Source organism: Corvus kubaryi, unplaced genomic scaffold, assembly GCF_017639235.1.
Source record: "Corvus kubaryi isolate FWS band 111438036 unplaced genomic scaffold, C.kubaryi_AGA036_p1.0 split3-73, whole genome shotgun sequence".
NCBI classification, from domain to species: Eukaryota; Metazoa; Chordata; class Aves; order Passeriformes; family Corvidae; genus Corvus; species Corvus kubaryi.
In genome coordinates, this window is record NW_024582091.1 from 7,441,887 (window position 1) to 7,456,408 (window position 14,522).

The 14,522-nt window shown below is 38.0% G+C and overlaps 1 protein-coding gene across 1 annotated transcript in view; it reads right to left on the minus strand.

Annotated features, from left to right (window-relative positions):
* EYS (eyes shut homolog) overlaps positions 1 to 14,522 on the minus strand; it is an 854,603-nt gene that overhangs the window by 440,196 nt on the left and 399,885 nt on the right. Inside the window, exons 24-26 of the mRNA XM_042016808.1 lie at positions 12,430 to 12,526; positions 11,160 to 11,267; positions 10,446 to 10,591 (exon numbers count right to left, since the gene is read on the minus strand). Coding sequence (XP_041872742.1) covers positions 10,446 to 10,591; positions 11,160 to 11,267; positions 12,430 to 12,526 — 351 coding nt within the window. The remainder of the gene's footprint in view (positions 1 to 10,445; positions 10,592 to 11,159; positions 11,268 to 12,429; positions 12,527 to 14,522) is intronic.

Below are 14,522 nucleotides of genomic sequence, written 5' to 3' on the forward strand. Positions count from 1 at the left end.
GAGGCATGGTTTCCTGAAGGAATTCTTGTTGTTGCTGTTGTTGTTGTTATCATTATTATTAACATTGTTGCAACAAGACAGAAATTACAAGAGCAGTGTCAATATTCTTGAATGCCTAAGCAAAATCCATCATTTTTAGAGAGGTAACCAGCCTTTCCATGAAATCCATAAGGAAAGTTAGGTGCTGAAGGACTTCAGAAACTAGAAAACTGAGGACAGAACTATCAGCATTTGTCTAGGTAGTATAGTGCATTAAAGAGTTAGAGTCTCTAGGAAAGATATTCTGAGCAGTGGAACTGCTTCAGCCATGTCACAATGACTTTACTGCCATGCCTCTGTGGAGAAAAATATTACTCTGGGGCTGCACCCTTCTGATACAGCCTTTTTTTTTTTTCTTCCATTCCATATAGCTTGCAAATTTTGAACTGTGACAATAAAATATGCTTATCGCTGTCAGTTGTATGAGTCTAACAGATCACCTTCCTCCATTTTCACTAATGAATTAAAAATTGTGCTCAAATATTTCCAGACCTACTTGAAATGGAACAATGTTTCACATAAACTGACACAATGAATAGATGTCTCACCAACCGAGTATCTTATATTGAAAATATTTCTTCTAGGATTTTGGTTTTGTTTCTTGCTCTTTTTTCAAGTTTTCTTGTTTGTTTTTTCTCATTTGGTATAAATTATTGTTATTATTAAGCAGACTAGGTACAGAAAGAAAGAGAATTTGAGGGAGAATAAGTCATCATAATCTTACATTATATGCAAGAATTGGATTCAAGGCTTTGTTCTGGTCAACATGGAGTAACGTATGCAAAAAGCAGCAGCAGTTGTTTGAAACCCCTTATTAATTTAGTAACTATGAACGAGCAAGAAACTTGGAGGAAAGTGTGAGACTCAAATTGAGATTTTCTCCCAATCCATGACACCGCTTTAGGCAGTGGGTACAATGCGAAATGGGTCTAAGCCCTGACATGCACATGAGTGCATGAACAGTGTCCATTTTATCATTATGAACTGGTGTTTCCTACATAGCTGCTATTCTTAAAGAGAATTCATAAATAACTTGCTGTTTCTTTTAAGCAGTCAAAAATAGAAGTAGAACTTATTTTATTCCTCTTTTACTGATTTCTATAAATCCAGAAAAGAAGCTGGTTCTGTTTGAAGATAAATAGTAATTAACTGTAGAACACCTTGATGAAATCACCTTAGAACTGCTATACTACATACATTTAAATTAGACAATAATGAGGAACAAACACTTCACATTTAGATATTCTTTGCCAAAATTTATGGAATTTTCTCCATAAAGGCACAGATCTGTAACCCAAAACAATTATATTTTACTAAACAAGGGGAGTGTACTATCATCCAAGTTCCTAATCACAGGTTTTATTTGTATATACAGTGAGAGTTTCTGTTGCCAAATACTCATTATGAACAGATTGCATATTTTGAGCATAATCTCTATAAAAAATTAGGTAATCATTGACTTTGTCTCCTTAAGGACCAGAGACTTTGTATACACTATTGAGACCTTTCTTCTTACAAATAAGATTTTCAGCTGTTCAGTAACTTCATTCCTCTGAAACTACACCTTTCTCTTACTAGTTGGAGGTCACTGCTATTTGGTATGATAAGTTTTACACACCACATAAAGTCATTGTTTCCTCAAATAAGAAAATATGTTCTGGACTACCTTCTCCTGTTGCTAAAGCTTACTGTAAACAAAATATTTGAAATCAATTTATGAAAAAGTCACATCAAAATAGTGAACTTGGGTTAGACACAATAATCTAACTTGGTTTCTGTTGTAGCATACAGAACACTGGGCCAAACAAATTTGTTGTAGTGAAGGTCGAAGAACCAGAGAGCTCTGGTGAGACCACTCGCTGGCGGGTTAGCGAAGTATAAATAACTCACGGGACTCAGGGTACAAGAAAACTACCTCTCCCATCTGCCTATGTGGCTACATGCTTGGCTTGGTCCCCCACTCCGCCCTTTCCTTCTTCTCATTGGTTCCCTTTCCCTAGTCCTGCTTTTGTACCGCCCCTGTGCCTTCAGTTCATTGGTTTGGCTCTAGTACAAAATTCTGGGTCTGCGTTGTTCGCCAGCTCTTGTCCCTGGTCTCCCTTCGTGGCTGGGTGAAATAAACCTCGTCCGTGGAAATGCCATGTGGGAGAGCCCTCCTGACTCTGTGCCTCTGGTAACTCTGAGCTATCTGGCGTGTGTGTGTGTGTGAGATCCGTGCCTAAACAGCCACGCGGGGGGAAGGAATAAGCTTGCTGGAGTGCTGTACTGCACCACCTGAGTGATCTCTTGCCAGGGACGCTTCAGGGAAAACGCAGTGATCTCCCCACCGAACCGCACGCACTGCATTACAAATTCTGGTACTCAATTCTTGTATTTATTTCCTGTAATTCAGTACCCTATGGGCTGAATCTGAAGGTGCTGAGAAAACTAGCTTATGTCCTTGAAAGGTTATTTGCTAATATGCCTGACAGACATGGAAACTGAGGAAGGTACTCAGTGACTAGGAAAGGAAAACTTTGCACTTATCACTCCAAGAAAAGCTGAAAGGATGATCTGGGGAGCAACAAATCTCAGCTTAGTCTGATCATGGAGACAATCCTGGTGGAAGCCATTTCTAGGTAATAGAAGAGCAATGTGAACAGAAACAACCACAGATTGAGAGTGGCCCTGCAGAGGACTTGGGAATACTGGTGGAAGAAAGATTGGACATGAGCTGTCAATGTGAGCTTGCAGCCAGAAAGCCAGTCACATCCTGGGCTGCATCAAAAGCAGTGTGGCCAGCAGGGTGAGGGAAGGGATTTTTCCCCTCTACTCTGCTCTGGTGATACCCCACCTGGAGTGCTACACCCAGCTCTGGAGCTCTTAGCACAGGAAAGGTGTGAGACCTTTTGGAGCAGTTCTAGAGGACAGTCATAAAAATAATCAGAAGGCTGGAACACCTATGATGAAAGGCTGAGAAGCTGGGGTTGTTCACCCTGGAGAAGAGAAGGCTCCGAGGAGACCTTATCACAAACTCTCAATACTTAAAGAGGACTTAGATGGGGAGAGACATTTTAATAGAACTAGTTGCAATAGGAAAAGGTGCAATGGTTTCAAACTAAAAGAGGGCACATTCAGACTAGATATAAAGGAGAAATTTTTTACAATGAGGGTGATGAAGCACTGGAACAGGTTGCCCAGATGTGGTAAGTGCCCCATCCCTGGAAACAATCAGATCCTGGCTGGACGGGGCTCTGAGCAACCTGACTGAGTTGAAAATGTCCCTGCTCATTGTAGGGGGGTTAGACTAGATAATCTTTAAAGGTCACTTCCAACCCAAACTGTGGTTCTATTCGTTTATCAAGGGACAACCCTGCCTGAATAGTCTGGTTGCAGTTTATGATGAAATGACTGGTTAGTGGAAGAAGAGCTGGAGCTCTTAGCAGTGTATGTCACTTATCCTGAGTTTAGCATGGCTTTGACTCTGTCTCCCACAATATTCCCGTACCCGAGTTAGGACTTTATAGTCTGGAAGGGTGGACAACTAGATTGGTAAAAGGTTGGCTGTGGTGAATTGATCATATTCTATCAGGAGACCTGTTAAAAAGGGAGTATCCTCAACTCTGTCACAGGCCTTAGAACCCTGGGAGGCTTAAGAGTGGTCTTAAGTCATAAAACCTGAGGAAAGAAACCCTTGTACACCACAGACTCTTCTATGTCTTTTGTTGCTAGGTCCCCCTCCTCACTGAGAAATAGGTCCACTTTTCTATTGGGCTTCGTTTTGCACCTAATGTATATATAAAAGGCTTTCTTGTGGCTTTGCACATTATTCTCAGGTCTAGTTTTTCTTTTCCTTTCCCAATTTCTATTACTGCAGGCCTGGGCCCTAGGGTATATCACCGTGTCCCGCAGCCATAGAGAGGAGGAGGAGAGACGATCCAGCAGGCAGGAATTGTGCAGCAAGATTGATCTATTTAATTATTTTACAAACTCTCTTATAGACTTTTTTCTTCATAGTCTAATTGAACAAAGGATCAGCCACCCCTTGGGGTGATTGGCTAGAATCCTAAAACATCCATTGTCAAAATATTTTTCTACTATACCATAAACAAGACTTTTCAAGGTTGCAGGTGGCTTGGTTGTTTACATTCCCTGCTACCTCTTCTGCATGAGAGAAAAGTCTCTCACGGACTTAGAAAATAGCAAGAAAATCCTCGCTAGTAGCATTTTTGTATCTACAAATTTCAATTCTGCACACTTGGGTAATGGCTTAATATTTCTCCTAAGTAGCCCATCCCTGCTCCCTTCACTGGATGTGTGCTTCCTTTCTGCATCTGAGCTCAGTCAGGTGTTTCCTATTCATCCTGTCGGCCATACCTTCTTGAACACTCTCTTCAATGAATACGGAGGAGCAGCAATGGAGCAAAGCTGCTACCAGACTAAGATTTAATTGTTTAAAGTATGTCTTAAGGCTCTACTTAGTAGGCCATAAGTCACTTTGAGAGGAAAAAGAATGTTTGTGTCCTGACCTTCTCTCCCAGGAGAGACAACCAGCAGTCCAGACTTGTAACTTCAAGCCAAAGACTCAATGAGATTACACTTTACTGTTCTAGGTTCTTTCTGACCTAGCAAATCTTTGCTGAATAGTGTTCAAGCTCAACAAGTCCAGCAAAAGTGCCCCCTCCTTTCTTTACAAATCAGACTAACTTACAGCATGGACATTATAGCACTTCTCTGGAAAATGCAGAAAGCAAATTTGCAACCTTCTGATGGTGTGTTCACCAAACCTAAAGTTCCTAAAATTCTCCAAACTTACATGAATGCTCTAATATTTAAACTAAAAGGCAGACACCACTAACTCTACATTTAGCACAGAAATACAGATCTGTCACTCTGCATGTTGGATTTGTTCTCAGTGTGCCAATCAGTTTTCACCTCTTTATATGTAAGCTGCTTTAACATCTCAGGGAGCATGCCATTAGATTCCTCTCCAGTGACTAAATAAGTAGTCACTTCAGTTAGTAGTGTAGTTACTCTTCTTCCACTGGATATCAATAGCAAGAAATGCAAGCAGAGGCTTGAGGAGTGCAGATGCAATCACTGCCAGAGCTGACTGGCAGTATAAAGCTGTAAAAGCAGCTGGGAAGGTCAAAAAGATAAAGTAAACTTCGCTGCCTTTTAATCTATTAGATTTTGTGGGACTTTTTTGTTAGGTCAGCCTGTTGTATAAAAAGTAGAGCAGAGTTTTCATTGTCACATAGACAAGATGAACAGCAGGTTCTGAAGCTGATGATAAGGAAGACTGGGCCTCAAAAATTATCTAAAAGATAAAAATACAAGCTGTTATTTAAGCCAAGGTTTTGACTTCATTTAACATGAACTTAAGTACACACTTAATCACTTCCAAATGTCTGTTTGTACTCATCTCATAGAGAAGATAAGACAGAAAGGGTAGATCTGTGCTTAACTGAATAGCTATTTAGACCTAAGAAATAATTGCTGCTCTGCAGAAATGACTGAAATCAGTGACTTCATGGTACTTAGTCATTTTTAGGCATCTTTTGGATGATAGCCAATAATTGGCAGCTGGAATGAGAATTTTGAATTTGTATATCTCATTTTAATACACATTCTAATTTAGCCATTGAAATCTTATTTTTAATGTTGACTGGAAGTGAGAAAGTGTTAATGGAGGAGCTGCAAGGCACCTTCGGTGAGAAGAGACCAGGGATTGCTTCATGATGGACACAGTTCCCTCTTTTAGTTTAAAGCCATTCCCCCTTGTCCTATCATTATGTGAAGTTTAAAAAGTCCCTCTGCAGCTTTCTTGTAGGCCTCCTGTATGTACTTGAAGGCTGCTACCAGGTCTCCCTGGAGCCTTCTATTAAGGCAACCCCAACCTTTTTGGCCTGTCTTCACAGGAGAGGTGCTCCAACCCTGTCACCATTTTTTTGTGACCCTCCTCTGGACTTACTCCAAAGGGTCTGTGTTGTTCTTGTGCTGGGACACCTGAGCTGGACACAGTACTCCACATGGAGTCTCACAGGAGCAGAGTAGAGAGGGAAAATCACCTCCATCAACCTGCTGGCCGTATTGCTTTTGATGGAGTCCACAGCATGGGTGACTTTCTGGGCTGCAAGTGCACATTGCCGTGTCGTGCTGACTTGACCTTCTTGTCAGCCAATAGTTCCAGTTTGGGATTGTCCAGACCCACATGCATGACCTTGCACTTGGCCTTGTTGAGCTTCACAATGTTCCCACAGGTCCACCTCTCAAGTGTGGCAAGGTCCCTCTGGATAGCATCCCTTCCCTCCAGCATGTCAGCTGCACCACGCAGCTTGGTGTCATCAGCAAACTTAGTGAGGGTGGATTCGATGTTACTTTCTATGTCACTGACCCATGAGTCTTTTCATCTCTACTTTCTTTTCTTATTCTGTTGATGAGAGGGACTGACAAAACAGCTAGATGATCAGCTGGCGGCAGGACAAGGTCAACCCAACACATTTAAAAAAACACAAACTCTTTAGTCTTTCAGAGACCTTTAAATTCTTAACCTCAAATGAAGAAAAACAGAAAGTAAAGCCTTAAGAATGATCAAGTCTTTCAATGAAGGCAGTCACAATTTGGTAATCCTAGAATCCTTTCAATTTAAGCAATTAGAAACTAACAAAGTTCTAGAGTCAAAAAACTTGTATTATTAAATCCATTTTGCAGCAGAGTTGATGACCCAGACACTTATGGTTTATATTTAAATATAAAATAAATTTTTCATGAACATGAAAATTACTTCACTTGAGGCATGTCTGAGTCATCCGCATTATATTTTGATGTAAGATTATTCAGATGGCAAGATTTGGAAGTCATTAACACCTCCGTCATGAAAGTGACCTTCAGGGTAAGCGATTGTAACACATTGTGTTTAATTACTTATTCCTGCTAAAACTTTATACTTAGGATATGAAGTGAAATTAATATCAGTGTTTTCATTAATATTTTTTAATATCGAACTCATTGAAATATGGAGATATATATTTTTTCTAATTTTATTCTTGACATAATTGTGTAGTTGTGCAGTCAGAATGCAACATCAGACCATTTTGTATCAATGAAGATACAGCTGTACTCATAGATTATATTTTGCTTCTAGTTTTAGTTTGCTGATTAAATTTCATTTGATTTATAATTCCACAAACAGTCATGAGAGTTCCACTTGTTTACAGTGTATCTTCGGATTCCCTAATGAAGAACTTTGGTAACCTATCAAGCCAAAATAATTTTGAGATAGCCTTAGATGTCCTTAGATTATGAACAAATGTATTTATAGTAACATTTACAAAATCAAAGGATTCTGGAATCATATAGAGAAAAGGAGTCCCTGAGTAAGGCTATATTTCAAAGGCTATCTTGGTGTAAAAGAAGACTATGGATGCATGGTGTTTTCTTACTCAAAATGCCTTTCCTCTATGGACCTTAAGTCTCATAGATGGTACATTACAAAGCAAAGTGTTTCATTGATTGTTTCTTTAGATTTGAAGTGTAAATTCAACAGTTACTGTTATAACCACTAACATTCATTACTCCAGCCAACAAATGGCTGTTCAGAAAAAGCAAGTTTTGGATTCAGTGACTCACAAGGCATCTTCCATTTTATGTTTTTATATCTAACACTCTGGTACCACCAATGTACAAGCAGTAAGCAGTAACAGCTGTCGTCTTGAGTAAAGAGCTATTCTACTTAGGACTTTCAGAACTGCTTTATGAAATCACTTTACTTCATATTTTGGTCCAGGAAAAAACCAGTTTCTTACATGCCCAATCATCAAAGATCACCAAAGTTTTATTCTCCAAAGTATCTGGTATAAGGATTTTAACCAGGGTGCATTAGTGGTATTTAGATCTTAGGAAGACTATTGTTGCTGCCAGTGAAATCATGACAGAATACACCTGTGCATTTTTAATCTGAACTGTGAGAATCTCTTTTAAGAGTCTATGTGATGTGCAAAGCATTAGATTTTATATTAGCAGTGTGGAGAAAAAAACCTATATTTTAATAGTTAAAAAATTATTTCTAATGTATTTTTTGTTAAACATCTATTTAAAATGAAATAAAGTTATAAATCATGTAAAATAAATCCAACATAACATAAATTCACGGAGAAATTAAAATTTTAAGGCATGCATTATATGCCAAAATTTTAGAGGCAACAGAGATCAGTGTCTAAAGACTGCCCTCCCTAAGACAGTAAATTACATGATGACCAGAAAAAAGTCAGAATGTCTAATAAAAGTTAATAAATTTAAAATAAGATTTAATAATAAAAAGAAATATATTACTATAATTTGGACTAACCATTTCAACGTATGGTAATTTGTTTCCAGTTTCCATTCATTTATAAGTGTATGATACTTTAATAGTTAATGATTAAAGTTCTGGGTATATTAAAATATTTTTTTAATTCAACTGATCATTTGGAACAATTAACACTGTCATCTATCTTTAAAGGGGACTGGTCCTTGACAGAAAAGTTGTTCCTAAATTGATGAAATTAAGGAAGATGAAAGTGGAAGTACAACTATCTTTCAAAGATTTAAATGAATTACTCTTGCTATACTGTTATAAATTCAGTACCATAAATACTACTGTTTTGTAGTTAGATAGTGTTTTCAAAAACTCAAACTTTCAGAGAACTAATTTAAAATTCTGTATGTTTGCCAGGGAAACAAACACTCAACATATGTGCTTTTTGCTTCATAATCCAGAAAAGCAATGTCTTGCTCTGAAAATACTTCATTTTGAAGTCAAATTACTTTCACTTATTTCTGGGCCTGCTAACACTGCCTCTTCATTTTAAAACTTTAGTTCAACTGTTACACTTTTTACTGCATGAATTATTCTGGACTTAATCTAAGTGGTGCAATGCATTGTAGTTGTCCAAACAGTGTCAGTTTAGGGAGGGAAAAAAAGTTACTGGTTATAATTAAGTGATGGGCAATCTGTCACTAGAGTAATTTTTCAGTGTTTGATAGACACTTTGATATAACAGTACCCTTGTTAGCAAATAACTAACACTAAGTAGGAAACAACTGTCCTTGTAAATATACTAACAGGATTTGTACCAAAAATATCTACTTGTAATAGTCAACAATTATTGCAGCTAATTGGAAAAAAAGAATCACAAAAAACCCCCAACAAAACCCAAAGTCTTATCTTTGTTGGTTATATATGTTAGGGGAAAGCACTAAAGTCAAACTGCTTTGTCAATAATGAAGAATCACAACAGAAGCACACCTGCAGATTGCTTGTTCCTTTTCAGATTACAGTCTCCTAAGTACTCATGTGCAGGTGCCTTATCTTTTATGTATATAACAAGGAATTCTTGCAGAAATGTATACATAAAAGTTAAGACATCTCTTTTAACATTTATTAATTAGAAATTATATCTGCAGCACCACTGCCTAATGAACAGAAGCTTCTCTTGACACCCAAGGAGTACTACTTAGAACAGAGGCCATCTGAAGAAAATATTGCAGAGGGAGGCTTTAAAAATGTAGGCAGGAAAATTATATAGATTTTTCATTTTTTGCTGAAATTTCAAGGATAATTTTGAAGAACAGTGCACAAGTGATACGTGGACTAAGATTTGTAGTGAATGAAAGGATATACAGCTATATATATAGACCCAAAACTGTACTTGTTCTTTGTTCTGTGGAGAATTACATTCCTCTCAGTTCAGTGGATGCAAATTGCATCCTTTTTTATCTTGTACATTATGTGACATTCATCACAGGCTGGAATAGATAGGAAAAAACATTTTATGCAGAAAGAATGCAGAAATGATTCAGCTTGAGGAAACAACTGTAAATATTTCTACAGTCATATGATTCCGTGTGTTTTCATGTTACTTAAGACGGATCTATCAAAACATTATGTATAAACTAGTTCAGCAGCAGACTGAGCATTTAAGTAAAAGTCAACATCATTTTAGAGAAATTTTACTGCATCTCTAGCCATTGAATATTTCGTCATTATTCTGTAAAAACGTAAAGATTAACACTAAAGGCAACGGTGTTGATCCAACAGGTCAAGGTGCTGCTATGGTTCTGTGCAAATTCAAATGACAAGGTAGCATTTCATTGTTTACAAAATTTACTCTGCATCTATGGTAATAGTTTTTTTTCCTGGCTGAATTAAAAGGAATACACATTGTTTTTCTTTGTATTATACAATAACTCATTTCAAATGAATGTATGGGTGTCTTAATACAAATAATCGAGCTACTTCAAAAGAATTAGATAAAATTCTATTTAAGTTAATATTGACTTATGCTCCAATAAGGGTATATTTTTTTTTTTTTCTTGCTGTATTATTAAAATCATGTAAAACCCGTGAAATAAGCTTCTTGGCTGTGGTAAAGAGTAGATCATACCTGTGAATCCAGGTAGACAGAGACACCGATACCCTCCAAGCCTGTTGATGCAGCTTCCTCCATGTAAACAAGGCAAAGTTTCACACTCATTTACATCCATCTCACACAGAGACCCATAGTATCCAGGTGCACAGTTACAAAGGAATCTTTAGAAAAGGGAAAATCAGGTATGTCAACAGAAGTAACAGTGGGATCTATTGCAATATTTTAAAGCCGTATGTATCTGCTGATGCCAAGTTGGTGTCCCTAATCCTCATCCATATTAAAATAATGAACAGACTTTTCTCATTTCCATGTTTCTGAAGCAAAGACGGTGATTTACTTTTTGTTAAATTAATAGAAAAATTTGGCACAGTAATTTTAACTGAAGGTATAAGGAATGACTTAAGGGCTAATGATCTACTGGCACAAGTCTCTGAATAACTTGTGAAGTGCTGTTGAACGAACACAGGGCTTGTAGCAGTCTAACTCAAGATCAATTTTCTTCTATTTCAGTCTTTTTCCAAATGAAAAAAAAAAATAAGGAGGAAAAGAACAAGTTGTGATGAAGAAATTTTCCCGTCTGTCTTCCTTTAAGGTCACATAAGAAACAAAAAACTGAGTCAGTAGCATTTACTTACTCCATTTTAACTTGTCGTGTGGTGAAGGTTCCATCCAAACCTAGAATTAACATAAGGAAATCAGGGAAACATGTTTTATTTAGTAGTAACTAACCTGTTTATGAGATCCAGGCAAGTTCCATTGTTCTTGCAGGGTCTTGATAAGCATTCATTAATTTCCACTTCACATAGGGTCCCAGTAAAGCCATGTTGGCATGAGCATCTAGCAAAAAGGATGTCACTACATTACTTTTTAGGTCATTGTTAAGATTCCAGAAAAACATGGCAGATGTTGAGGGGTGTTAATTAAATGGTACCAAAATCATGTTTGCTTTTTACTGATAATTGCAAAGTGCAGTACTTTAACAAGCACCAAAAAGTCCAGCACCTGAAGCCCAGTAAATAAGATTTTTATTATTCTTAGCTGAAGGCCACAGGCGTTGACCCCACTGTTCTAGGGCTTACTTAGAACTTGCCTTGGCCTGAGCTGCTTTTCACTTGTTTTGACACCTGCCCTGCAGCCAACTGACTGATACGTCTCATGCTATCCCTTCAGCTCTGGAATGGCATCTATGGTGAGCATGTGAGACCCTGAGATGATCATGGTATTACAAATACTGGCCTTTTGTGTTCCACTCCTGAAGGATGGGATGACATCCAGAGGGACCTGGACAGCCTTGAGAAGTGGGCCCGTGGGAATTGCATGAGGTTTAACAAGACCAAGTGTGAGGCGCTGCACCTGGGTCAGAGCAACCCTTGTATCAATACAGGCTGATGACATTGAGAGCAGCCCTGCTGAGAAGGACTTGGGGGTGCTGGTGAGTTAGAGGACCCAAGAAGGCCTGAGACTGAAGATGAGAAAACCCCCACTGTGAACATCATAGTTCTCCTGACAAAGACTTCCAGATACCAGTGACTTGCAATAAGACTGCCAGTTCTTCTTGAGAAAGAACAAAATCACTGATCATAGGATGCAGACAGATGTTGTGAGGGTAATCATAACCAAAGAGACTTAACTGCAAGATTTCTTATGTAACAGCTATAACTACATCCTTCATGAAGCTTTTCTATTAATTTCAACTCTGACTGATTGTACTGTTGTAACTGGGCTAACAACAACTGTTTGCTTTTTAAAATTAGATTCTTATGATTTCAATTGGCCCTACAATAAATTCTTGGGGTCATATTTATGGTGTATATGTATTACTTTTTGCACACAAGAAGATTTAGACTATAATGTAACTGTCAAACACATTACACCCCCCCTCCCCCCCCTTTCACTGAAGGTCAGCAAATATTAGACAGGCAAAGTACCAAAGGAAAAGCTAGATGATAAAAATCCATGTATCATACTGTGTATCTGTTACTCAAATAATTTTCCTGACCTGTAGTGGTTGACCCCATCCACACAGAGACCTCCATTCTGGCATGGGTGGGAGATGCACTCATCACTGTTAACTTCACAGTAAGTACCCTCAAATCCTGAAACACAGATTTCATTAACTGTGAATGAATGAAATCTACTACTTGATGTAAATAAAAGGGTCACAGATTCTCTTGGAGGTTTGTCTATCTGAGCCCAGGACTAACTCAGACAATGAAAGTGGCAGGCCTGGGAAACCTGAGCTGCACTCAAAGCTGTTTAAGAAAAGCCTGAGAGAAGCATCAGCAATGGCTATCTCTTCATTTTAGAGCATTTAAGCTGAAGCTCTTTGCCCTGGTATCTGACTGAGCTGTGTTGCAGCCATGGCCAGTGCCTAGGCATGTGCTGCTTACCAGTATGCTGACTTTGGTCTACATACAGGCTCCCTGGATTGACTTTGGATCTGCCCCATTCCCTGTAGGCTGGACCGGCGATCTGGCATACTCTGCTGTTCCTGGACACAGCCAGTGGCCCTGCCCTGCCTGCCTCATTCAGACACTGCCAGACAGTGAAAGCCATGACAGCCTGGCACTCCTGGATGACCTTTGCTTCTGGAGGAGCCAACCCTTTCTGCTCATTGACCCTAAGATCAGGACTACAAGTAGAAGTAACCCTGAAAGCACTTTCTCTGATTATTTTTGTTCCTTAGCTTCAACAAGTTAGTGTCCAGACAGTATATGAAGTCTTATTGTACTTTAATGAACCAGAGAGAACAGATTGGGATAGAGCACCTAGCTAAATATACTGGGGAAATGTAATCCATTTTAAGGGACTGAAAAGGCTTTCTTGGAGAGTATGGGACAAAATCAGAAACTAAAAGCTAATTCAGTAATTAGTATATTACAGAGAGTAGTGGAACTTAGAGGGACCCCATTTATTCAAAGCAGTCAGTAGCTGAGAAAGAAAAACAACTGGTTTTAATATTTAAATGAAGAAAAAATGTGATTAAGATCTTATCTGCACAGTACATTACTTGCATAATACATTACATTTGCCTTTGTAAATGTTCCAGAAATTGTACTAAAGAGAAATAAGACGCTTTTCAGTGACACATGAACCTTATTTCTGCTCTTAGACAGCATACTACATCTTATAGCATTTGCATAAATAGGTGTTCTGCTAAATGCATACTTGTGTTAAAATTCTATACATACAGTGGAGACACTAGAGCTAATTAGTTGAATTTTGCACTAATTCAATATATTTGCTTTCAATTCATGGAGAAATTAAACCATTGCAATGAGCAAACTATTTGCACTGTATGACTAATATGCGAATCCTGATTGCAGGTTGAATAAAGACCATTAATAGGGTTTAATAAAAAAATTAAATTAAAACAACATTTAAAATAGCCATTGAAATTCAGTATACATTGGTATAAATATGCCAAAGGTTTTACAGCATTTTTTGTTAAAAAAATAAGCAAAAATTGTTATATGTACTTTTTTAGATACCCAAATAAGAATAATATATATTTTTTTTTAATACTATGTATTTGTGATTTTCAAAGTACTTAACGAAGGTGGGGAAATAATGAAAGACCACTGTTAGAATAATACAGCTTATTTTTATCTAGAGAAAATCATTACTGGAAGAAATAAGTGTCTTCATGAGAGTTGCAGGGAAAGCTGTAGAAAGAAATCTCTGCTGTGCTCCAATATATGATCTAAACATGAGCCCACATCAAAGCAGTTGGTATTTTCTTCTTATCAGGATTATTTCTATTCAATAATTTTTGGGGCTAGACCTGACTGAAATGAGGTCTTAATATTTGCTGAAGGTTTCACAGCAATGTCTGCAACAAAGTGGGAAAAATAAAGCCTGGAACATATCTCAAACTAACCTTTCAATTATAGTCACTTACGCTGTTATGATGTCATTCTCTTTTTCAGAAATTTCTTGAGCATGAAGGGATACCCTCGTTTATTTCCTATTTGTAGGTTTCACAAAAAAACCCCAAAACCAAACCAAACCAAAAAAGCCCAAAACTAAACAAACCACCAAAAAACCGGGGGGGGGGGGGGGGGGGGGGGGGGGGGGGGGGGGGGGGGGGGG